At 51.6% G+C, this 25,762-nt stretch overlaps 1 protein-coding gene across 6 annotated transcripts; it reads right to left on the bottom strand.

The window, feature by feature from the left end:
• Nucleotides 1-583: 583 nt before the first annotated feature.
• MTMR4 (myotubularin related protein 4) lies at nucleotides 584-25,458 on the bottom strand. Of its 6 annotated transcripts, none has more exons than XM_060082630.1 (19): nucleotides 25,318-25,458; nucleotides 23,451-23,489; nucleotides 19,467-19,556; nucleotides 18,994-19,110; nucleotides 18,406-18,488; nucleotides 16,257-16,417; nucleotides 16,046-16,142; nucleotides 15,730-15,843; nucleotides 14,072-14,268; nucleotides 13,693-13,821; nucleotides 13,068-13,179; nucleotides 12,377-12,572; nucleotides 11,966-12,151; nucleotides 11,722-11,892; nucleotides 11,405-11,559; nucleotides 4,977-6,378; nucleotides 3,316-3,426; nucleotides 3,008-3,096; nucleotides 584-2,790 (listed from the first exon to the last, which is right to left on the bottom strand). In XM_060082630.1, exons 2-19 carry the CDS (start codon nucleotides 23,451-23,453, stop codon nucleotides 2,613-2,615), a joined length of 3,591 nt encoding a protein of 1,196 aa, XP_059938613.1. In that variant the 5' UTR covers nucleotides 23,454-23,489; nucleotides 25,318-25,458; the 3' UTR covers nucleotides 584-2,612. The 6 variants fall into 6 exon arrangements, with proteins under 6 accessions (XP_059938613.1, XP_059938615.1, XP_059938612.1 ...); XM_060082632.1 differs by lacking the exon at nucleotides 25,318-25,458 and adding an exon at nucleotides 24,820-24,892; XM_060082629.1 differs by lacking the exon at nucleotides 25,318-25,458 and adding an exon at nucleotides 24,625-24,719.
• Between the last annotated feature and the right edge of the window lie 304 nt (nucleotides 25,459-25,762).

Raw genomic sequence — 25,762 nt, 5'->3', positions numbered from 1 at the left:
GGGGCCGTACAAAATCGGACGTTTCTCGACAGCAAAGGGCACAGCTCTATAACCTTAGTCCTACCGGTTGAATTGCTTGTCTCTCCAAATAAAAATGGTGATGGTGGTATAGTATCCTGAGTACACACATTCACCTTTTAGAGAGTAGCATTTTACATGTTTTGAAATATACTCTTTTCAGCCAATATTTTTCCCAAGACCGTTTACCCAAAGTGGAAAGGAAACGGAGGGAGCCTGTGAGGAGGGAAGCAGGAAGCAGGGAAACAGGTACAATCCCGTGTGCCTGATCAACCAGCTGGTGAAATTTTAGATATTAAAGAGAAATAAACCTCACATGAGATGGGATAGAACCCTGGAGGATCCATAAGCATAACTCCCCTATCTGATCAATAGCTAAGCTTGTGCTGATAAAAAGAGAGGGCCATTTTAAAAATGGAAATGGTTGGGAGGAAGGAGTGTAGTGTTTCAGTCCTTTCTCAGGGTCAAAGAAAAAATGAGTATTAGTTTTCTTAGAAACTGAAAATGAAGAAAAAGACCCAACAAAGCAGCACTAATATAGAGATTTTATTTAAATTGTATCGAGTTTTTACAGCACATTGCATGTTTGTCACAACGCAACTGCACAGTTTGGATTTTTGGCCACATCATGTCACTTACACCCACAAGAGCTCTGAAAGGAGTATTTGATGAATACATCTGAGCTGAGAGCCCAGAGTCTCTCTCCAAGGCCATGCAGTATGTTCTCTGATGGGACAGCCCCTCGAAACAGCCACACAAAGTAGACAGATACAGTCTCCTCAAACGTTGCCAATCGAAGTGCAGTGAAAGTCAAGTCAATTAAAAAGCCACTCACAACTGGCAGTAAATTTTAATGACTGAGAAAATGCTTAGAAGAATTTTATGTATCAAGACAAGGAATAGTTTGTTATTTTTTCAAAGATCTCAGGAATTTCCTGGACACAAAATCTCCATTATTCAACTCCATTTAAACGAAAAAAAGTTCCGCTAGACTGACCTAGATACGCCAAAACTTTTTAGGTTACATCCATGGCAAGTAATAAAAGCACAGATGCTTCTCAGTAGGGCTGAAGAAAAGGTCAGGACAAGTAACAGTTCTTGTTCTAAATGCAGATCCTAGTTATTTTCGAATGAAAATTTTTTTTCTAGGAAGAAGCTTGAACAAGTAGCAGTTAGACGGCTACCATAATTTTAAAACAGGCTAAGGGTAATTTACCTTTTATACACCAACGAATTAAGGAAAATATATAAGGAAATCCTAGTGGTTTCATTATAGGTCAAGGAGACTGTATCTGTCCCAACCACAGTACATGGCTATATCACTGTGTCTTTTGGTTAAGTGCCACTGGTACATATTAAGATGAAAAAACAAAAACAAAATAAAAACCCTTTGGTCCAAATGGACACATTTTCTCTCCCAGTTTTGGTATCGAGGCTTTATTCTCTTCTGTTTGGGTTCCATTGTTAAGTGCACAGAAATAGACAGCAGCATTTGTACTGAAACCCTCACATACCAAACAGCGTATTCTAGGAGGTAAAAACCAAACACTAGACTCTACCCTCAAGGTGTCAAGTGTTCAGGATAAGAAGCAGTGTGACCCAGAGGAGGCAGCGGCCAAGGGAAAGAGGACATGTGGGAAGCGGGCGATGGAACAACAACCAAAAAAAAACAGCCTTTTATTTTCATGCCAGGAGAGGATCAAGGTGTAGCTCCTGTGTTAGCACCAGGACAACTAGGAAAAGTCAGGCGCAAAGGGTAGGGCACAATCAGCAAATATTTCACAAGGATAATTTCTGCTTTTCCCTTCTCATTCTTCACAGTGCATACCTCGAGAGCTGCCACTGAGTAACAAAGACTCCTGCCTTCACAGCTCAAAATAACTGATTTCTGCCAGGACTGAACATCAGCAGGGTTTTCCTCTGCTCCCAAAAAGGTCTCACTCCCTAAAACCGTCCCCCTAAACTGAATGTTCACTGATGCCGGCTGATGAGCCAAGTGAAAAATACAGCAAAACCTCCACTTGCTGAACCAGTCTTTAAACCAAACTCCACAGAAAGACAGAGCTAATGCAACTAGAGGGAGTGCCTCTAAAGACTGAGCCTTCATGCACAGACACAGAGCACAGAGGTACAGGGTATAGTTCATTTCAAATAGGATAGGAATTCCTATCTTATATACTATAATCTGCCTTTTTCAAGGTGGAGGAGAGATGGATCTGGTTATCATTTGGAGTTTGGTTATACATGTGCCTTTCTATTGCTGTTTGGGGCACACATCACCAGGCAGTATCTATGAAATCGTCATCTTGTGACCCCAGGAGAAAGAAACTGGAGCCACCAACTCAACGTTAAGCTTCCAGACTCTGGGTCTGGATCAGGACCATCACCCCAAGGTGAGGGTCTCACCGGTAGAGGACCTCCTGCCAAACTGGAATCCCTCTGCCCCAGTCTCATGGTACCCAGGAGGACTTCTCAAGACTGTATCTTTGAGCTCTGTGATTTCATGAGCCACACCAAGGAACCTTCAAAACTACACCTGAAGCAGATCCTCCCTTCAAACCTGCTAAAACTGGACAGGTCTTCTCCTCTGGCATTCAACTGGAAGCTGTAGCAATGGGTTTCTTCAGATGTTGGCTCATGAGTTCCCTGGCCCGAGATACTTGGATATGTTCGTAACATGAGTTACAGACGAGAACTGGATCATAGAGTTGTTGATCAGGAATGGGCAACTTCAGGTGGCAGCAACCAGCACAAAATACATTCCCACAATTTCTGTCAAAGGACAAAGAGGGGAGAGTTCATCAGAAATGCCGATATGCTGGGAACGAAGGATACTCTAAAAGGCCTTACGTGAGTAAAGAAAAAGTTGGGAGAAAACAAAAATAGTTCCTATTAAGATATCTCCATTTTCAGGTTAATTCAGTTTAGTTCATAACTATGTCCCTCAGTAGCCTTTACGAGCCATACTGAATCATAGGTAACATCTTACCTGCAATGGTGTCTGCGTTTGGCCAACCAGAATTCACAGTCACAATTATAGCAATGTGATGCCATATGGTCTGGAACCCAGCGAGTCACCTAACAGAAGGCAAAAGGAAAAATCCCAGGTCCTTGTCAACAGAGTGGAAAAGCAACACTGCAACAAGGAAAGCGTCCCAGAAGAAAATGACAAGGCCGAGGCAGCGACGACTTCCCTACAGAGAGACTCATCTGGGGAAGAACATGTCACTCATCTCTGAGAAGTATGAGAACTCACTGGCTTGCAAAAGTACCTGCCGCATATTTGCCTGGACATACCTCAGTCTCTTTCTTATCAACAGGTTCCCAGCTTGCTTCTGAAAGGCAGTCTTCACTGTGATCAGAACCAAAATCTTCTGTATCACTGCCATCTGACTCCTTCAAACATGTCTAAAGGAAAAGCAAAGGCATCACCACCATCACCTTCATCATCGCTAACATTTATTGTTTACTATGCATCAGGCACTGTTTCTAAGTGCATCACATGCGTGAACTTATTTAATTCCTCACAACAATCTTATGATGTATGCTATTATTATCCTCATTTTACAAATAAGGAAACGAAGCCATAGAGAGTGTTAAGAGCTGATAGGTAGTAAACGTGGGATTTGGACCTAGCGTTCTGGCTTCAGACCCATGCTCTCAACCAATATGCTCCATTACAGTATGGAAAGAATATTTCTCCTGTTACATTCTAAATCAGGAGTTCGCAAACTACGGCCCACAGGCCAATTTGGCCCACTGCCTGTTTTTGTAAGTCAAGTTGGAAGACAGCCACACTCAATTCATTTACACATGGTCATTACGGCTGCTTCTGTGCTACGACAGAAGAGCCTAGTAGCTGCAAAAGGGACTATATGTCTCACAAAGCCTGAAGTATTTACTGTCTGGCTCTTTACCAAACAAATTTGCTGACTCCTGTTCTAAACCATCACCCTGAATAGTAAGAAGTTGTTAGCCCTGACCATCCCACCAGCAGAGGAGTGGGCAGCAAGCAAGGGGGAATGTCCTAGAGCTGGCTTCTAGAAGCTCCCCGAGGACTGCTGTGCCAGAACCCAAGGCCTCCCGACCCAGGGAAGCCTAGATGGTCCTCATCATCTCTCACCTGGCTTATTCCAAAACATCCTAACCAGCCTCCCCACCTGGGTTTCATCCGCTTGACACACTGTTGCTAGGGTAGTAGCACTCTTTTTAGTACTCAATTTTTTTTTTTGGCCATGCCATTCGGCATTCAGGATCTTAGTTCCCAAAGGAGGGATCGAACCCATGTCCCCTGCGTTGGCAGCGCATGGAGTCTAAACCACTGGACCACCAGGGAAGTCCCCCTAGGGTAGTACTCTTAAATGCAAATCTGATCATGTGACTCACTAGCCACAACTTTTATTGCCTTGAGGGTAGAATCCACACAACACAGGCACTCAAGCTGAACTTCCTAATCCCTTTCCACTTCCCAAGGTCACCTCCCACCACACTACCAACTCCCTCCCTCACTGTCCCAGCACAAGTGTGCACGCATGCACACACACGTGTGCGAACACACACACACCCCTTTATTCAAGCCATACCGCTGGAGTACCTATTGCCTCCATGCTTCTGCAAATGGTATTTCTTTTTCACTCTCTACATGGCTAAAAGCGACACATTCTTCAGCACTCGGCTCAAGCATTAGCTTCTCAGGAGAGCCTTCCCCGACCTTTGACTCCACCCAGGCCCCCAACACCTGATGCTTCCCTCAACACTGAAGAACAGCATTCTAACTGTCTACGTGTCTCTCCCAATAGACTGTGAGCTCCTTGCGAGCGGGGACTATGGCTTTCATCCTACAGCCCAACCCCCTAACTCTGGCACACGGCAAGTACCCAAGGAATGGATACGGAACGGGTGAAAGGCTGGACGGACCGACAGAATGAGTGGCTGGGTGGCAGGAGGTGAGTACTTACAAAATCATCCTCGTAGTCCATGGGGGGCTCTGCTGGAGGGGCGCAGCAGTGGCGGATATCCAGCCTCATCTGAAGCTCACGCACCTGTCGACGTAGCTGTTCCACCTCTTGCTTGTACCCTGCTTCAATCTGCCGTAACCTGTGCTGGATCACATCCGTGGGAAAGGGGAGTCCATCGTCATCCAGGTAGAGAGGAGGCGCTGGAGAGGGGCAGCTCAGGGGAACGGGCTTCGTGCTGGAGGCCTGCTTCGGGTGACCAGACAGCCACATCTGGTGGTTTTTTCCTCCTGGACCAGTACAGTGTCCATTGGAATGAGTAGAACAGACCGGTGACCTCACCCCTTCTCTCTGAGCCCACTGTCCCCCAAAGCAGGGCCCTGTTGCCCGCATCTGCTTACTGCTCGACCTCTTGCTACAACAGCCATAGGAAAGCAGCCGCCGAGGGGTGGTCTCCCCACTCGGGAATGAAGTCACCATCCCTTGGAAGCTGTCCCAGTTGGACCCTAAGAAAGAGAACTCACTGATCTGGCTCTGAGAAATTGGCTTTCGGGCCAATTCCAATGGCACCTTTCCAAAGCGAGGGTTTTCCAATAACTGCCCATTCCTATGATTCCCTCTTTTGCCCATGTCTTCTTCCCCCTGAATCAGATCTGGCACAGAACCGGGCTGTTCCTGGTGGGAGACACTTGCCACAGACCCTGGGGGGTCTTGGTTGAGAAAGTCAGTGCTTGGGTCTGGAGGAATTTGGCAGGTAGCACTCAGTGGGCTGCAAAGGGTGCCCAGACCGTGAGCTGGAGCACCTCTGGAGGGCACACCTAGCACAGAGTCTAGCTGGGCCTGCTCGGGGGCACCTGTGAGGGAGTCCTGGGGAGACTCAGGAGAATCACACATTCCATCACGCTTGTTGGAAACAACTTTAGAGAGTGCTCGGACAGCTGCTCTTTCAGGACAATGTTCAGGTGGCTCCTCTGGGCCATCTAAAGTCCTACCCAGCTCATCCTGGGCAGGAGGGTCTGGAGCTGGTGCCTTAGTCTCTTCTAGGACTTTGAACTCAGGATCAGAGGTGCTGCTCTTCGTTTCCTGGGGCGCTGCAGCGTTAAGCAGTCTGTAACTTGGAGAAGAGCTTCTGTGACTCTTGAAAGGTTTATTGCTCAAGTAGTCTTTCTGGCTGCTGGGCAGAGGCGGAGGAAGAGCCATTTCTCCTACAGTCTGCTGAAGACCTCCTACCCCAGATTCCACGAAGGTTGTCTCTGATCCCTCAGGATTGCCATGCCAGGGCTCCAGGCCTACTCTGGCCTCTTGACAGTGGTTATTCAGGTTGGGGTCACTGGATGTGCGCGTCAGGGGGCTGCTTGTGTCACAGGCAGAAAGAAGATCATCCATAGATCTCGTTTTAGGTAATCTGGAATGACAACACACCACCTCCAGGTCAGGAACCGAGCTACCTCCCATGTACAGGAATTGGGTCATCAAAGCAATCAAAGCCAGAGTTCACAAGAAATAACAACATTTAAGATTACAGATGACCAATGTTCACTGCAAAAAGTCTGCTCTGCAAAAAGTAGAGGACGTGAACTCCAGAACCCAGGCTCTGTCCTCAGCTTTCATCAGTCTCACCCCACACAGTCGCCCTGGCAATCTCAACCACTCCCGTGGCTTCAACTGCCTCCTAAGCTGATGCCTTCCAAATCTACCCTTCAGGCCAGGACTACACCGTGGCCTCCCACCTAATGCCCAACCGCCTCTATCACACATGGCAAGACAGAGAGAAGGTGGGTTCTGGAGCTTGACGATGCTGGCCCTAGCACTGATTAGCTCTGTGACTACAAGGAAGCTGTTTAACCTCTCAGACACTTGGGTTTCTCTCCTCCACAAAATGACAATAAATTACCTTGCAGAGATGCTACGAGGATTCAAAATATAGACAACCAACCGCAAACTAATTAAGACTACACTCACAGGACTTCCCCAGTGGCCCAGTGGTTAAGACTCCGCGCTTCCATTGCAGGGGCCCAAGTCCGATCTCTGGTTGGGGAACTAAGATCCCACCCGCATGCCGCAGGGCGCGGCCAAAATAAGTAAATAAATACACGAAGGTTACATTCACGACTCCTCGTTTTTACAGCTTTTTTCCTTATTATAAATTATCCCTCCATCACAGGAGTAACCAGCACAGCTTTTTACAACCACTTAGTGGCAGCGTGCTCCTATGAGTCCCAAGTCGGCACGGAAACTTCCCCTAGTGTACAGCACACAAAGTTCTAGAGGCATTCTGGCACACCAAGGGGGTAACAGACATTTTCAAGAATGACCGCCCTAATTTTTAAAGTTCTAAAGTCCTTGGAGCAACAAAACTTGAGGGAAATTTGCCAGGAAACAGCAGAGACTTCGCTGGACTCCTATTTTCAGATGCTTCAGTCAGCCCAGCCCCACACTGAAAAATCCCTCAAAGGTGGAGTTACAATAGAGCTGGCTGATTTTTTTTTAAGTGTTTGGTTTTTGAAACTTATTAATACTTCTTTAAAAGTATTCTTGTGTTTGATTTTACTTTCGTGATCAATGTGTGTCTGTGTGGTGACAAATTCCAGGAAGGCAATGACAACAGTTACAGTTACAGTCTCTGGAGTCCCACAGCCAGAGCTTGAATCTCACAGCTTGGCGACTTGTTGATTTTTTTCTTTTTTCTTGTTTTACTTTTTATTATGGAAACTTTCAAACATACAAAAGAAGTAGAGAGAAGAGTGTGAAGAAATCCAATGTACTCTTTATCCAGATTCACCAATAGCAACAGCCTGCAGTCCCCCACAGCTGACTCCTGTGTACACCGAAGGTCTAATTAATAATGCTGGTAGAGACAACGATGCCTGAGGAGTCTGAGAGAGCGCATCCAGCTAACGTGGTCAGGGAAGGCTACACAGACAGGGTAGGATCTGAGCTGGGGAGAGAAGAATGGGTTGTTGCACTTGAATGGAAGAAGAGGAAAGAGAGCAGGATGTTTCTGATCTAGGGAAAGGCAGAACCGAAGGTGAGTCAGGTCAGCTGTTAGAGAAACCATTTCCTTTAAAACCCTTATACAACTACACCTCTAAATACAACTCCATCTCGAACTGCCTGCAGCACACCTCCTGTGTGCTGTCAAAATATTTCAGTCCCAACCTGCCGGCATCTCCTCCTTCTCCCCGAATGGACGCATCTTCTCAACTTTTCAGTGTCTATAGGTGGTACTAATATCCTCCTGGTTTCTAAGCTCACAGACTTGGGACCTGTCTTTGGCCTCTTTACTCTTCACTTCCACCCTTCAATGTTCAGGCAATGCCACAGACTGCTAATGACTTCTCAGCAACGTCTGAATTTAATCCTTTCTCTTTTCCAAGGACTCTTCCTTTCATATCTGAACTACAACAATGCTGGCTGGTCTCTGTGCCTCCAACTACACTGCTCACTGATTCATTCTTGAAAAATTCCATTGTTACCAGGTCATGATGACTTACTATTGACAACTGAATCAAAATAAACTCCTCAGGAGCTTCTCTGGTGGCGCAGTGGTTAAGAATCCGCCTGCCAACGCAGGGGACACAGCTTCGAGCCCTGGTCCGGGAAGATCCCACATGCCGCGGAGCAACCAAGCCCATATGCCACAGCTACTGAGCCTGCGCTCTAGAGCCCGCGAGCCACAACTACTGAGCCCGTGCGCCACAACTACTGAAGCCCGCGTGCCTAGAGCCCGTGCTCCTCAACAAGAGAAACCACCACAGTGAGAGGCCCGTGCACCACAACAAAGAGTAGCCCGCGCTCACCACAACTAGAGAAAGCCCACACGCAGCAACGAAGACCCAATGAAGCCAAAATAAATAAATAAATAAAATTTATAAAAAACAAAAAACAAAATAAACTCCTCAGGATAAAGCCCTCAATGAACTCTCCTGCTTATTTCCTTCTATTCCTCACAATACCTCTTCCCAAACCCTGCCAGCTCCAGAGAGGTGGTTCTTCGTTTTAAAAAAATTAGAAACTCTCTCATGCTTCTAACTCTTTTGGACCCCTCTCCACTAACCCTGTTACCAAGCTCATAGCTCCCATTATTCCATTCATTGGTTTCTTCATTTAAGCATTTACTAAATCACCTATTATGTGCCAGGCCCTGAGCCAGGCACTAGGGACACTAAAAAGCCATGGTTCCTGCCTGGTCTTCCACGAAAATGTCTCTGAGTAAACAGTCACCCTATGACCCCTTTCTTACTTCTCATTTCTCTAGTAGCTTTGAACAAGACACATTCTTATTCGCTTAGATGCTAACTTAGAATTGTTCTCTAATTGTCCTATGCCTGATCTTACAGCTTTTTAAAGGTATCTTATAGGATCAATATCTTCTATGTCTTTGGTACAGCCCATAAAACCTAGTACAGTACTAGGCAACTTGTAGGTATATAAGAGACATTTATTGGTTTGAAAAGTTAGATATTGATTTAAGGCAATGGTTGTTAAATGGGCCACAGAACTTATTGAGAATCTGATAAAAAGTTATGGCCCCTCTCCACAGAAAAGCAAACTTATGAACCTATACCCAAATTCTGCATACTTTGTGGCAAGAGAAAAATCACAGAATTCCTGAAGCCTATCCATAGGCCCCTGACAATGGACGCAGCTCCAAAGACCCTACAATCAATAACTTGGGGGTTGGGGGTTTCTGTTTTCCTTTATAATATTCAACCAATTATGTAAGTTATATTTTAATTTTAAAAACCTTCCACCAGTAAACAAAGATCAAAATTAGAAATGCACATATGCTTTGAACCCAGCATTTTCATTTCTAAGAATTTATCTCGCAGAAACACTAGCAAAAAAGCAAAGGTATACACATACGGTAACACTACTGAACTGGATACTTAAAAATGGTTTAGGGGACTTCCCTGGTGGTGCAGTGGTTAAGAATTCACCTGCCAATGCAGGGGACACGGGTTCGATCCCTGGTCCAGGAAGATCCCACATGCTGCAGAGCAACTAAGCCCATGCGCCACAACTACTGAGCCCACGTGCCACAACTACTGAAGCCTGCACACCTAGAGCCCCGTGCTCCGCAACAAGAGAAGCCACTGCAATGAGAAGCCCGCACACCGCAACGAAGAGTAGCCCCCGCTTGCCGCAACTAGAGAAAGCCCGCATGCAGCAATGAAGACCCAACACAGCCAAAAATAAAGAAAATTTAAAAAAAAAAATAGTTTTGATGGTAAATATTGTATGTATTTTACCAAAAAATTTTTTAATATATACATATAAGAATGTTACCTAAAACACCCCCTATAATGATTAAAAAATGGGATAAACCTAAATGACCAGTTGAAAACTGGTTATATAAATTTTGATGCACTCTTATTTTGGACTATTATGCAGCCAGTAAAAACAATAAAGCAGCTTTATGTGTGCCGTCGTGGGTGACATCCTGACACACAGTGGGGAAAACAGTTTGCAGAACGGTACGCAAAATATGATTGTTTTTGTATTTAAAAAATGTTTCTACATGAGACTGGGAGAGTGTGGCTGTATCAAGGTAGAGATAAACATCTGGAAGTGCACGCACCAAAGTGCCAGCTGTAGACACCTGTGGGGACAGGGATCGGGGAGGCAGGACTGCCATTTTCTACTGTTATATTGCTTGGCTTTTTTTAAAAACAAAGAACAGATATTACTCTTATAACTTAACCAATCTCCATTCTACTTCCCCCCAAATATTCAGCCAGAATATCACTTTAATTTTTATGTCTCCCTTTAAATTCTGAGGGAGTAATGGGAAGGCCGTTCCCCTTCTGGGAACCCATTTCTCTGGAAGCTAATGCTGGACACAGCCAAGGTCATTACTAAGACAGCAAGCTCCCCATGCCTTCCACCAATGAACACCAGTCAAGACCATTCCCACGCGTCTCCCTGAAATAGTCCGTTCTGTTCTGCTCTCCTCTCCCCGGGGTCTGTCACAAAGGGTGAGAGCAGCTTGGAAAACAGGCAACTCTTATCTTAAGAAAGGACCTCGGGGGCTTCCCTGGTGGCGCAGTGGTTGGGAGTCCGCCTGCCGACGCAGGGGACACGGGTTCGTGCCCCGGTCTGGGAAGATCCCACATGCCGCGGAGCGGCTGGGCCCGTGAGCCATGGCCGCTGAGCCTGCGCGTCCGGAGCCTGTGCTCCGCAGCGGGAGAGGCCACAACAGTGAGAGGCCCACGGACCGCACACACACACACAGAAAAAGCAAGGACCTTGGGAACATACAGAGTGCCCTCCAAGCTAACTACGAGTCTTGGGCCAAGTCTGGCCTTCAACTGGCTCAAGAGGTTGCTTTAAAATATCTCATAAAAGGAAAAGAACAGCATTTAGGCAAGACCCAAAGCAGCTGCCGCCTCCCTAGGGGAGAGAGGAGAGAGCAAAGGGGCTCTTCTTACCTGTCCAGAGAGCGGCCGGAGAACTCCTGGCTCTGAGCCACCGGGGAAAGGTAGAGGTCCACGCTCTCCTCCCCGAGCGTGCATGGAGATGACGCTGGCAAGTAGACAGCTGTCCAGAGGTGCAGCGCCCGGACGTGACACACGGGATGCAGGACCTAGGGAAGCAGCCCCGTGCGTGGGTTCCGTGGGTTCTGTGGGCTCTGTTTCGGGCCCCCCTTTCCTTCCTAAGCCTCTGGGCCCGCGCCCTTCCCGCGGACTCGGCCTTTTCTCCCTGTAGGTCCCCAAGACGCACCTACGGGATAAGGGTGCGGACTTACCATTTCTGAGCCTGACGTGTAGAGGAAGTTGTGGAAGTTCTTGTTGCCGGCTCGCAGGAGGGCCCACACGGAGCAGGTCCGCTTGTAGATGTTGCGCTTCTCTCGCTCACAGGGGTTGTTGGCCAGGAACGTGCCGTAGAGGCAGGAGTACGTGTGCTGCACCAGCTTCACCTAGACGGCCAAGACAGCTTGCACCGGGCCTGGGCCGCTGGCCCCCACCCTGGCCTCAGGCTCACGGACTTACCAGGAACGCTTCATTAAACTCAAACAGGCAGGGAAACTGCTTGAGCAACTGGTGAACAGAATCGAGCCACTGGAGGAACACAGGGCACTGCTCGTTCTGGTCCTCTGCGTTCTCCTGGTGGCCGCAGCGGTCTCCAAACTTGTGCCCAAAATCCAGCCAGTCAGATTCTACTAACACTTGGAAACCCTGCAACAAAGAGGAGGTTCAAGCGTAGGGCCTCTCTGGGAAGGCTACTGTGCTCCTTCCAGGGATGCCCGAAGCAGGGGGCTGGCAGCTTCAGAGAAGAACACGCCCAAACCTAGAAGAGGACTTAAAGCCACCAGTGTCCTCTACGGAAAGATCCCCCAAACGGATCCAGAGGGCCCAGTACCTTCCCCAAACGCCCCTTTCCCACCCAACCCCTCCGAATACCTCCAACGTCCTGTAATACGGGTCCAGTAGTATTTTAGCCAGGGCTACGATCTGCGGCGTCCGGTCCCAGCCATCTGAGCAGTGCACCAGCACAGGCCGGCCCTCCCGGTCCACTGTATTAGCCACGAGCACAGCTGCCTTCAGCATCACCGACAGGTGCTGCAGCCATTTGGTGCTCTCCAGAGCTGACAACCAGCTACAAGAGAGCAGAGGTCACATCTGTCACTAAGGGCGCCGAGGCTACAACAGTCTCTCCGCCACCCACGGCCGGCCACACCTTAACACGGTCCCCAGTGAGAGCTGAAGCTAAGAGGCCCAGCCCGTGGCCTTTCTGCCAAGAGGTATCTAGCAAGAAGGTAGGGAAAATGGGACCTGTGGTGGACAAGACACTCTTCGGATCCACAGAGGAACTTGGAAGCATCACACGCTCATCTAGTAGCCACTTTGTCTCCCCAGTTCTCTGTGCCCTTGAGGACAACTCATCCAAACAAAAGGAACCCAGTGTCCTGTGGCCGTTCCAAAGCGTTGGCTGAGAAGTGGAAGAAGTGTCCTTGGAACTAGCCCACTGCACCTAGGCCCTCGGGTTTCCTGTGTCTCACACTCCCCGCCCCACCAGACCTTCCAAGCACGAGAAGTACTGGGTAAGGGATGAAACTGGAGGGTGGATGGAATCGGAACAGGGAACACCTACTTGCTGGGATCGGGCATCTGGCTACACACAGCGCGGAGGTACTGGAAGCTGTTCCGGATGGCATGGATGTTGGCCATCCCCATGAATACGACCTCACAGTTGGGGTAATACTCTGCACACATAAGAGGAGAGTGGAGCATAAGAGCATGTCCCGGAAACAGGCATCCAGGACAAGAGCAGTCCAGTGGGCAAAGCTTCCCTGGCAGGTCAGAACACTCCCGGACGGGCACTCAATATACTCTGGAAATCTAAATGCCCTGTTACCTCTGGATGCTCAAGCGCCCTATGCTAATATTGATAAAAATAACATCAATGACAATGATTGTCGAGTGCTACTAGTACTGACAATACATAGTAAATCCTCAACAAACAGTAGCTGCTCTGTGCCAGTAAATTTATACATGTAACCTCTACCGTCCAATAACTTTGCAAGGCATGTTTCATCCCCATGTTACAGATGAGAACGTAAAACTCAGACAGATTAAGCAATTTAAGCATAGCCATAGCCATTGAGTGGCAGAGTCCTGATCCCAGGCCAGGTTTGTTTGGCTCTTTCCACTACACGAGCTGTCCCCAAAGCCACCAGAGCACAGGCTGGCTGCAGACACTGAGGTAACAGCAATACCTTCACATTCACAACCTCCGCCCTTGGCCCGGTTGGCCACCGCCGCCGTGTAGGATCGGGCATCCAGGATCAGCAGCTTCTGGGGGGCAGCTGTGCTCTCCACTCCAGAGCATGCAGTCAGGGAGGAATCTAAACACACACACAGCAGGGAGAAGACCCTGGGTCGGCCACCTGCCCAGGAGAACCCCACCCTGGGGCACTCCCTTTGATGAGACCCCTCACACCCCATCACCTTTTCGTCCCCACCAAAAAAGACAGGGGCCCAGACACCTTGTGTGTTGTCGTTTTCTTCCCACCCTCTCACTGGGGACTCCCTTGGAGCCCAGGAGGCCAAGGTGGGAGCCTAGTCCCCAGGGGGCCGACACCACCCACACCTTACCGAAGTCAGCGTCACATGCCTCGCCGGCATCACTATTCCCGGTGCTGACAGAGCCCCCAGTGGTCCTTGTCCCTGGGTCCAGGGCACAGGCTTTAGCAATGGACGTGACTAAGTACTCATCATCGGCATTGCGCCAGCCCCACCAGCTGATCTCGGGCTGGCTGCAGCGGGCGATGGCGGCCCCATTGCGTAGGTGTCTGACAAAACAGAAGAAACCATCAGGCCCTTGGCATTCACAGCCCCCAGAGGCCTACTGCTGAGACCCCAGGGGGCCAGACCAAGATCTCCAGAGCCAACAGGGGCCACCAGATCATCCAGGCTATGATAATAGCAACCAAAAGCCCTTAACATCTCGAGACGGCTTTACAGTTTACAAAGCACTGTCACACACATTTCTCAAATGGGCTGTGTATTCCCAAGGTGACCTTGACTCATCAAATCTGCACAGCACCTGCTCCAGGTACAGACACCCAGCAGGAGAACAAGGCTGGGCCCAGAGCATGAATAACTCCAAACCTCATGGCTACTACCTGCCTCACAAACGTTTTTTTGTAAAGAACCAGGCAATAAATTTTCGGCTTTGGGAGTCACAGCCAGTCTCTGTCGCATATTCTTCTCCCTGTGGTTTTTTTTTTTTTTTTTTTTTGGCGGTATGTGGGCCTCTCACTGTTGTGGCCTCTCCCGTTGCGGAGCACAGGCTCCGGACGCGCAGGCTCAACGGCCATGGCTCACGGGCCCAGCCGCTCTGCGGCATGTGGGATCTTCCCAGACCGGGGCACGAACCCGTGTCCCCTGCATCGGCAGGCGGACTCTCAACCACTGCGCCACCAGGGAAGCCCCTGTGTTTTCTTTTTTTAAATAACCTTTTAAGAATGTAAAAACTGGGACTTCCCTGGTGGCGCAGTGATTAAGAATCCGCCTGTCAATGCAGGGGACACAGGTTTGAGCCCTGGTCCGGGAAGATCCCACATGCCACAGAGCAACTAAGCCCGTGCGCCACAACTACTGAGCCTGTGCTCTAGAGCCCGTGAGCCACAACTACTGAAGCCTGCGCACCTAGAGCCCGTGCTCTGCAACAAGAGAAGCCACGACAATGAGAAGCCCCGTGCACCGCAACGAAGAGGAGCCCCCGCTCGCCGCAACTAGAGAAAGCCCGCGCGCAGCAACGAAGACCCAATGCAGCCAAAAATAAATAATTTTTTAAAAAAATGTAAAAACCATTCACAGCTCACAGGCTATACATAGAACAGGATACAGGCCGGATGTGGTTCACAGGCCATGGTTTGCCAACCCCTGTTCTAAAGCAATGTTTCACACACACACACACACACACACACACACACACGCAGGTCCTAAAAAGAAAGAAAGAAAAGAGAAAGAGAGAGAGAGAGAGAAAGAGAGGGAGGGAGGGAGGGAGGGAGGGAGGGAGGAAGGAAGGAAGGAAGGAAGGGAGGAAGAAAGAAAAGTTTGTAAACTCCCCAAAAGTCTCGTCCTCAGGAGAAAGAAAACTGAAGCAGTTTTTCTTTTAAAATTATTTCATAGCCACTTCCCTGAAGAGTGTCAATTCCCGGTCAACCACACTGCCGCAGACCCCCACTTCTGACTCTCCTCACTGCACGAAAAGCATCCCCCGACTTCCCCGGCCCCCACCGCCTCACCTATACACAACCACAGGGACCCGCTTCCAGGAGCGGAAGGAAGCCACATTCTGCAGCTCTTTATCTGTGATCCACACGGGAACCAGCAGCTTCTGGGGGTAACTGGGGCACAATCTGAGAAGAGACCAGATGGGGTCATGGAGCTTGATTAAAGACCTGTGATCACAAGATCCCCAGGGATGGCCCTGTGGGCAGAGGGACCAGGAGCCCTCCTCCCCTCACAGAGCCAGGAGCTGTGCCCCCCGTGCTTTATCCACACGGGGAGGAAGTCTGGGTCTGGACAGGTGTTTTGGTTCCCCACCCAAGACCCTCTCACTTGTAGTTGCTGTTGATATGAGAGACTCTCCAGACGTTCTGCAGGTCAAAGCCCATCCTCGCAAGCTCGGCCTCCTGCCGACATCGTATGTGCTCTCCTGCAACACAGCCCCCGCGCCTGTCAGCATCCAAGAGCACGAGGACCAGGGCGGAGGAGGGGTGAGAAGCAAGAGGCAAAAGGAAGTCTCCTAAAGAGAGCAGCCTGGCCTCACCCGGCTGACACAGGTGGGTGTGCTGGTCCTCCTCAGTCAGCCCCAGGCACCAGGCATGGTAGGCAAAGGCAAACAGGTCCTCGGGCTTCGCAGGTCTCGCCGTGGCCCGACTTAGCCGCGAGAGCCACTCTTGGCACTGCTTGAAAGTGGAGAAGTGGCACCTGCCAGGCAAGAAGCCACGAAGTGAGGCAAGAGGTGAGTGAGCTCTGGGGCCATAAGGGTCAAAGACCCAGCCACAAAAAGGCTGTGGGGAGGGGAGACTGCAAAGCAGGAGGAAGGCATGGGGACCCTGGGGAGGACCAGGGAGACTGGGCAACACCCAAGGGACATTGTCTTTGTGACACTTCTCTTCCCAAGAACTCTTGTCCTTGAGATGTAAGGATCCCCCCAATGGGGCCCGACCATTTCTCCCATCCAATCTGAATGCCGTCCAACCTGGCCCTGAATGTCTGCTACCCCTTCTGTCTTCTCCCGTGACTCTCCAGCACAAACCTTCTGTTTCAGGGAGGAAGTCCTACCCATGTCATTCCTGTCTCCTTGTTTTTTCACTTCTGCTTAGTAATGTCTCCTCTCAGCCTAGCCACGTCCTACTGATACTCTGAAGAAAGTTGCAATCCCACCTCTTCCTTGAGGCCTTCCGAGCCTAACCCATTCCACAGACCCCTTCCTCTGTTATTCTTAGTATGCTGGGAGTGTTAAACGGTAAGTTTTCCCACAGCATATTGCCACAGGTTAAGTCTTCCTTTAGCAATTAGACTTTAATCTCCTTGAAGGGAAGGGCAATGCGGATTCCTGTTCTTAATGCCTATAGACCCGAGTACATGGCAGGCTCTAAACTGGGCATCTTTTTTTTTTTTTAATTAATTTTTATTGGCGTATAGTTGATTTACAACGTTGTGTTAGTTTCAGGTGTACAGAAAAGTGAATCAGTTATACATACATATATCCACTTCTTTTTTAGATTCTATTCCCATATAGGTCATTACAGAGTATTGAGTAGAGTTCCCTGTGCTATACAGCAGGTTCTAATTAGTCTGGGCATCCTTTTAATAATCCTTGGAGTGATTCATCTTTCTCTCATATCCAGTCTGTCAGCAAATCCTATCATCTCTACCTTCAAAAATCTGACCACTTCTCACCATTTTGATGGCTACCAACCTAGACCAGCCACCATGATTTCTCACCTGGGCAACTGCAATAGCTTCTTAATTAGTCTCCCAGTTTCTGCCCTAGCTTTTGCCCCCATCCTTCTTCCATCTTTTCTCAATACAGCAGTCAGAGTGATTCTATAACAGAACACGTCACTCCTTTGCTCAAAACCCTCCAGCGGCTTTCTCACTTCCCTCAAAGTAAAAGCCAGTCATTATGACAGCCTGACACCCCTCTTACCTCTCAGATCTTGTATCCCATTATCCTGACCCACTTGCCCTCCACTCCGGCCACACTAGCCTCCTTGTCATTCTTCCATTGTGCCAGGCTCATACCCACCTCAGGGCCTTTGCATGCACTGTTCCCTGTCTGCCACACTCTTCCCCCAAATACCCACTGGTCACTTTCTTCAAGTCTTGACTCAAATGTCACCTTTTCAGTGCAGGCTTCTCTGATCACTTTTTTTAAACCTACAACCTTCACCCCCATAGCACTCCGTATCCCCTTTCCCTGCTTTATTTTTTAACTTTACATTACCGTGATTTAACGTATTTTACTTACTATTTACCACTCTTATCTCCCCACTGGAATATAAGCTCCACGAGGGCAGAAAGTTTTGTCTGTTTGTTCCCTGCTGTATCCCCAGTGCTTAGAAAAGTCTGGCATAGAGGAGAGTCTCGATAAATACATGATAAATGAGGAAGTGAATGAACCAACAACAATGTGACTGTTCTGCACCAGACATCGCCCTATGCGCTCTCAGAGGCGTCTTCTCATTTGATCCTTATAAAAACTCTGTGAACAGTATCGCCATTTCTTTAGGTCAAGACACTGTGGATCAGAAAATTGACCCCCCAACCCAGACACGGTTTTCACTGTTTCTTCCAAATGGGGAAAGGGAGGCAGTATTTTTCCTTTCTTGCTCCAGAGAAACCCTGCAGCAGAGAGGTCTGGACAAGACTAGGGCCAGAGGACCTGAGCGAGGCTCCGTCGTTCTCACCTCACCACTTTGGAGTCCTTGCAGGCGATGTGCAGCTGGAACATATCACGGCTCTCCACGCTGTCAATCATCCGGAGGGGGACCTGGAGAGGAAATGCAGACTGGCGCTCATATCCCCCCACTCCACATGACTCCTCATCCCCGCCCCTGCCCAGATGCTGATGTATCAATAGAAGGAAGGAAACCAACATTTACTGAGGGCCTCCTAGGTGCCTGGTAACGGTGCTGGGTCCTCTACATGTGTGACCCCAATTAATAATCACAAGAAACCACAAGGCAGGTGTTTTCACACCATATTACTAAGGAGGAAATTGCACCTCAGCTGGGTGATTGACCAAGGTCACACAGTTGGTAAGTGGCACTCTTCCAACAAAGCTACTGTGCCCCTAGAAGGGCCAGCAACAGGGTGAGGGAAAGACAGAAGAGGGGAAGGGAAAATTAAGTGAGAGAGACAGAAAGATAGACGTGCCGTTAGAAGAAAGATAATAAGAAAAAGAAGGGAACCCCCACTCTTTGCACTGGAGCAATCCCACCTTGAATTCCACAGGGATGCTGGCTTGGGTGCGGGAGAACAAGACAGAAACTCACGTTGATGACAGAATCCTTGAACTTGATATGCAGCCGGTAGTTGGAGATAGCAATGAGGGCATCGGCCGCACGGCCCAGGAACTCCACTCCCTCCCCCTGCAGCACTGGGAAGGGCACCTGTCGAGGGGCAGAAGGACCCTCAGTCCAGGAGTCAGTCACCCCTGCATCCCCTCTCCAACCCCTGATCTGTAGGATCTCCTCTGGAAAAGCTGGGCCAAGGCAGGACAAAAGTTCTCTCCGTGGTAACAGCACCAGACAACAGCTATACAGGAAAGCTGCCTTTCCTTCCCTGGGGTCAAAGGCTCCATAATGCACATACAGACAGGCTCCCCGCCCTCCAGAGACCAAGCAGCAGGAAGCCAAGCTCCCACACTAGATCCCCTTGGAGACATTTGGGTTGGGGGAGGGGAGGGAGGGTGTTTTTTCACCAGGCGGGGAGCTCTACCCACCCTGGGCCCCCAACTCTTCCTTACCTGCAGATTCTCCTCCTCTTTCACTAGTTCCTTGGGGGGGAACAGATCCTTGGCTTGGATGTACTCCAGGCTGGGGGGCCCCTCCTCACCCTGTGGGGAAGGCCTCAGCCCTAAGTCACCAGGCTCCGCCTGGCCCGTCAGGCCTCCTCCTGCTCCCCTCCCCTCAGTAAACCCACGTACACCCCACACACACTGATACACGTTCCGGTCACCGGAGAACGGAAGAGAGACCTGGCTTGGTGGGAGGGGTGACGTGGAGGGGGAACTCAATCCTCTGAAGCCTAAGAGAAGAGTAAGGTCCACAGAGTACCTGGGAGTCTGTGCTCCTCAAAGAGGGAACCTCCTGTAGAGCCACGTTTCCCAAATGAAGGAGAGAAAATGAAGGAAAAGAAAGGCGAGTGTACGGGTAAGACAGAAGTGGGAATGGGAAGTGCTGCCCTGAGAAACAGGAACCAGGTATGCAGTTGGTCACAGAGGCAGGAGGGGACGCAGGCCCCTGAGGCCACTCCACTGAGGCTTTAATCTGGTGGGTGAAGGAGACAAAGAGGAATGGGTCATGGGATTCAGTCCCATGCCTCTAGAGGGCCTTCACGGATGCTTTCAAAAAGAGGATGTGTTTTGGAGCTGAGCTTCTCTTCCAGTTAGGCCCACACTGCTAACAAGCTCCTGCCACCTGCCAAGCAACCTGCCCTGCCTGCTGATCTGAGGGGAACTCCTGAGGAATACCCACAGCAAGCGGAAGTTAACTCCTTTCCCGGCCACCAGGCAGGGAGGGGAGAAGAGGGGATCCACGTGCCTGGGAAGAACCAGGGGACCCAGGACAGCCAGGGGAGGGAGAGAGAGGAGGCCTGGCAGATACTGGCGGGGGGCGGGGGGCGGGAAGGGGATGGGTAGGGAGATCTGCGAGGACAGATGGGGGAAGCTGGGAAGGAGCATTAAACCAGAGCGGGAGGAGGGGGGGTGCTGGGAATGATGCAGAGGTACGGAGGCCTGCAGAGGCAGAGAGGCAGGGAAGATGGAGAAGAGAGGCTGGCTGGGGGACAGTCAAGGAGAAGAGACTGGCGTGTCAGGTGAGGGATGCAGTGGTGGAAGGGGGAGGGGACTGGAGCCGGGGAGACGGCTCAGACATCCTGTGCTCCCCGACCAGCCCCCTAACATCCCAGGCGGCCTACTAGCCACATCCCACATCCCCAAGCAAGGATGCAGCGGGTGGGCCCAAGATGGAGAGGCGGAGGTAAAGGGATGTACCCCTGCAGGGCGGGGCCTGAAGATCTGCAGTCAAGGGCAACGGCTTCAGGGCTAAAACGATGGGTCGCAGCATTCCAGTCCCCGGCCTTCGACAACCCCCGGCACCCGAAGATTAAAGCAAGTCCAAGAAAGAAAAGGCATTATGTCCCTTCCCCTGCCAGGGCCCTTGGTAAGGGGGATGGGCTGAAATTCGGGATCTCAAGGGCCGGCCCTGGGCAGGGCGGCGGGTGCAGCCAGCGTCGGGGTCCCCGGCTCGCCGCAGGCGGGGCCGGCACTTACGAAGCAGCTGAGCATGGAGCAGGAGACGCGGGCGGTCAGGCTCATGGTCGCGGGCGGTCTGGGCCAGCGCACATGTCCCCGGAGCCGCTGCGCTGCCCGCCAGTCTCGGGCGTCCGCCGCATCCCGGCTGCGGGGCCGGCCAGGTGCAGCCGCTGCGGCCAGGAGGCGAGCGCGGGCGACGGTGCTCGGCGCGCGCCTCTCCCCTCCTCTCCACAATGGAGCGAGCCCAGCTCCGCCCAGGCGAGGGGAGCTCCCCGACCTCGCCGCGCCGCGAAGGCGGGGGCGGGGCGGGTCCCCGGGCCCCGCCCACAGCCCCCTACTCCTCCTCCCCACCACCCCTCCGCGGCGTGGGAGCGCGTCCTCGGAGGGCTCCTCGGGGCTCTCAGGAGTCTGGGCTGCGGGACTGCCCCGCACCACCACCACCCCCACGGCGTGGGAGGGGGCGGCAGGACCGCCTACATCTTTTCATTTCCCATCTTCCCACGTGAGCCACCCCGCACCACTGTTTCAGACGTCTGTCCCCACGCCCTCCTCCCCTCTTGGAGTCCCCCCAGTGCCTGCTCGGATTCCCAGGATGAAGCTCACCTCCCTCCACGCGAGGCCCTTTCTGGTTTCTAGGCTTCCTCCTTTCCCTCCAAAACCACCACTCACCATTCCCCGGTCCATCAGTGTCCTCCACTCCCCTGACCTCACTAATCCCACTCCCTCTTTGCCCCTTAGAATGGACACTGGTCTAGTGCCAGTTGGGTCATTACACACCCCTGAGGGGGGAATTTCCTGGGTTTTTTATTCCATGGTCCCTGCCCAGGCTTACTTCTTCATCTCCTCCTCTCCCCCCTTGTTTCACATCCTGTGTCTTCTGGGTAAGAAAGTCCTTCTTGGAGGAGAAAGGAGTTCTTAGGCTGGGAAAGAGAAGAGCTGGAACTACGGACCACAGAAGCTACGCAAAAACAAAACTCACGGAGGAGGGGGGGAGTTGGGTAGAGGGCCAGAGAATAAGGGGCGGCGATAAGAGGCTCCAAATGTCGCCAAGAGGGCTTCCCTGGTGGCGCAGTGCTGGAGCGTCCGCCTGCCGATGCAGGGGACACGGTTCGTGCCCCGGTCCGGGAAGATCCCACATGCCGCGGAGCGGCTGGGCCCGTGAGCCGTGGCCGCTGAGCCTGCACGTCCGGAGCCTGTGCTCCGCAACGGGAGAGGCCACAACAGGGAGAGGCCCGCGTACCTCAAAATGTCACCAAGAGTCACAGAAGGAACTGTTTGGAACCCCACACTCCCTGTCCCTGGTAACTTTCAGAAACCAGGGCTTTTGTTTCGGTTTTGGTCTTGGGGGAAGGGAGGAATAGGAGAAAAATCTGACATTTTATTAAGCGCCTACTATGAGCCAGACATGTTTCAAACATTATCTCACTAAAACCATTCAACTCCCAAAGAAATGAGACTTCAGGCTTACAGAGAAAGTAGGCAATTCACCTAAAGTACTTAAGTGGTGGTGCTAGAATTCAAAATTAGACCAGGCTGACTCTTTTCAGTGTATCACAGAAGAGAAAAAGGAAAGGGGCTATCAGTTGGTGGGGGTTAGGACCAGCTTTCTGAGAAGAGACCAGAAGAATACCGCACACCCCACACACCCAAGTGTCTGTGGAGGAAAAGAGTGAGTCCTCTCACCAACTGAATGCCTTGACCTGTCCCTAAGCACAGGGGACACGTGAAAGAACTAAAGGGATACAGCCAGAGCAAGGACCTGGTCTGGACCCAGGCTTGTAGCTCCCCACTCCCTTCTCATCTCACTGCTTCCTCCCAGCTCTCAGGGGTTAAGGGGTTCCCTGAACTTGGGGTGAAAAAGGGCAGTTACAGTTAGCGGAAAATGTATGGGATCATTATAATACACACACACACACACACGCACACACACATACACACACATACACACACACACCACCCCCAGTGATATTCTGGGCACCTTGAGGGTGCTCTCCTGCTATATATTCAGTCAGCTGTTGCCTACAGTAGCTTAACAGACAGCAGGACCTTGGAGCTAGAGAAGCCCCACAGTTTTAGTGGAGTCAGTCCTGATACAGCACCCACAATATTCAAGGGACCCAGTAGGAAGTACAAGGATCTTGATATAAAGGAGCCCTTGCTTTTCAGACCAGAACAGAGAGCTTCACCCAGGGACCAGGAGAAACACGAGAAGGGCCATTATGAAAAGCTAAGGGAGCCAGTGGCAGTGTGGGGACGGCATGTCACAGCACATGCAGACAAAGACGTCTGGAGGCTTCCCATAGCGGCTGATGTTTTGCAACCGAAAGAAGCCCTGATTCATCCCCAGGGCAGATGAACCTGTTTAGTTGCTGAACAGAGTAGCCTGGAGCTCAAGGTCCAGGAGGGGCGGGCAGCTTCATGGAGAAAGACACGAGGATTACAGAAAACACAGTGGTCTGAGGCAAGAGTACTCACCATTCTACCGTGGTGAGGGTCCTGGCTACCTGCTTCTCACTGCAGAGACCGAGAAACATAAGCACAAAGAGCAACATTAACATCACCAAAGAATCAACAAATGCCACACATCTACTCCTGAACCTCCCCACAACTCTTATTTGCCTTCCTCGCAGAGAAGCCAGCCTCTCCACAAGTCACCATGCTAGACAGAGGCAATGGGAGCTACATGAGGAGAAGGCAACAAGCGACTCTGCAGGGCATGAAGGCAGCCATCAAGTTCTGGAGCAGGACTCAAGAGTCCCGATTCCCAGTCCCAGAAAGAGAAGTAAAACACTCCAAACCCTGTTCTTTGTGGGAGAGCAAAAGAACTGCCAACTCTGAAAAGACAGAGGCTGCCCCACCAGGGCTCACTTCTGGCCCTGGTGGGAACGTGAATCCACAAGAGCGGTCTGCCAGCCTCTGAGTCCGGGAGTAGCACCCACCTGACCTGTTTGCTGGGGGCAGAGTCCAGAGCAGAGGACAAGAGGGAGGGGACCACAACCTAGGAGCAGAAGGTAGCAGGGCTGGACATGCCTTGCTGAGTGTACTTGACACCAAGTGGGGTGCAGGTCAGTGGGAGGAGGCCACACAAGGGGGACAGAATCAGGCCAGTGCAGGCCTCAGAGTCAGTACCTGTCAAATGGGCCCAAGCAACAGAAATGTCAGGATGGGCCTCCTTGGCCCACTTAGGGAACCAGGCCCAGGTTTCACTGACATGTCTCTTTATGCCCGCTATCCGAGCTCAGGGGCAGTCCAGCAGTGCCCCGCGGAAGGCTGTGGGGATAAAAGTCTCCATCTGTGGCCCTACCCGCCTCCGTACTCACAGCCCACCCTCCCCACGGGGGAGCCAGACGTGCTGCCTCACCGCCCACTGGCAAGCAGCCTCAGGGAAGCGGAGAGAGGGAGAGACGAGGACAGGCCTGGGAGGCCCAGGGCTCCCGGACCTAGGTGATCTGGCCACGGCGGGGGGCGGGTCAGGCTGACAGGGGAGCCCAGGTACCCAGGTTTTAGGGGCGGAGCCTAAAGACTCGGAGGCGGAGCCCCGAATGACAGAAGGCGGGGCTCACGAAAGCCGGTGGGGCCGGGGCGGGGCCGGGCAAGACGCGGTCGTTGTGGCTCCCAAACTGGCAGTGCACGGGGCACGGTGACTCACCCAGGTGGCGTCCGCCCGACCCTCCGAGGCCGCGCTCTCACTACTTCCGTCTCCCGCAGCTGCGGAGGCCGCGCAGCTTCGACCCCACCACGGTGCCCCTCTCCCCAGCCAATCCTATCTCTGGCCTGTGCCCACCCTGGCCAATAGCCACACCAAGTCCCGCCCTGCCCCCCACCACGCAGCCGCCGCCCTCACTCTTCACGCCGCTCACTGGTCAAATGGGGCAGACGCCCTCCCAGCCTTTAGCCTATCGGGTGCCGGAAGACGAGACTGTACCTGGAGGGAGGAGGCGCGGCGCGGGAGAGGAGACGCGACCAATGGGAAATCACAGCGCGTCCCTGCGGTAGCCAATGGGAGAACAGTAAAAGGGGGGCCGCTGGCTAAGGCTCCAGGGGCCGGAAGTGGGGGCGGTCTGTCGCCTACTGGTAGCGCAATTGAAGGCGGGCCCTCGTAGGGACAGAGGCCGTACAGCCACTTCCGGTGACCACCCCGCCCCCGGTTACTTCTCAAGTAGATCTCCGGTGGCACCTTAGTTTATCCATTTTCCGTTTTGGTTTCGCCGCGGTTGTCCGTCCCAAAGCCGGAAGGGAGAGAAAGACCCCGAACGCTAAGAGAGGAGGGAGGGCTGGGCCTGAGGCTCCGTCTGGGTCTTCGACTGGCGCGGGGTGGGGGAGGGTTTCCCTTCTTCCGCACCTTGACGTGTTCCTCCAACCTTCACTTTTCATCCGCGAACCGACCCTGCTCTCCGTGACCAGAATGAACGGTGCCTTCAGTTTTGAGAAGACCTCTCACCTGAGAAATAGGACTGAGGCTGCCACGAGCTAGCCGCGACCTTCTGGTCTGTAAAGGGTGTGGGGAATAGGACTCTCCCGAGGATCTAGCTCTTCGCTCCTCCCTTCCTTTCTCCCACGGGGAGCCAGAGCAGGCAGCAGGGCGGTGGGTGGCCGCTGGAGGTCGCCGTAGCCCGGAGATAACCACCAACCCGACAGAAATGGAGAACAGTTGATTCAGATTCTCAACCGATAGCTTCAGTTCAGGAGTGGGCCTGAATGCTTTAACAGCAAGCCCCAGGGCCGTTATGTCCTCACGTGTCTCTTTCTTATAGGACACTGGGACTTTTACTACATTTAGTAAATTC

The sequence above is a fragment of the Mesoplodon densirostris genome, chromosome 18 (assembly GCF_025265405.1).
Source record: "Mesoplodon densirostris isolate mMesDen1 chromosome 18, mMesDen1 primary haplotype, whole genome shotgun sequence".
NCBI classification, from domain to species: domain Eukaryota; kingdom Metazoa; phylum Chordata; class Mammalia; order Artiodactyla; family Ziphiidae; genus Mesoplodon; species Mesoplodon densirostris.
This window is presented reverse-complemented; position numbering and strand designations above follow the sequence as displayed.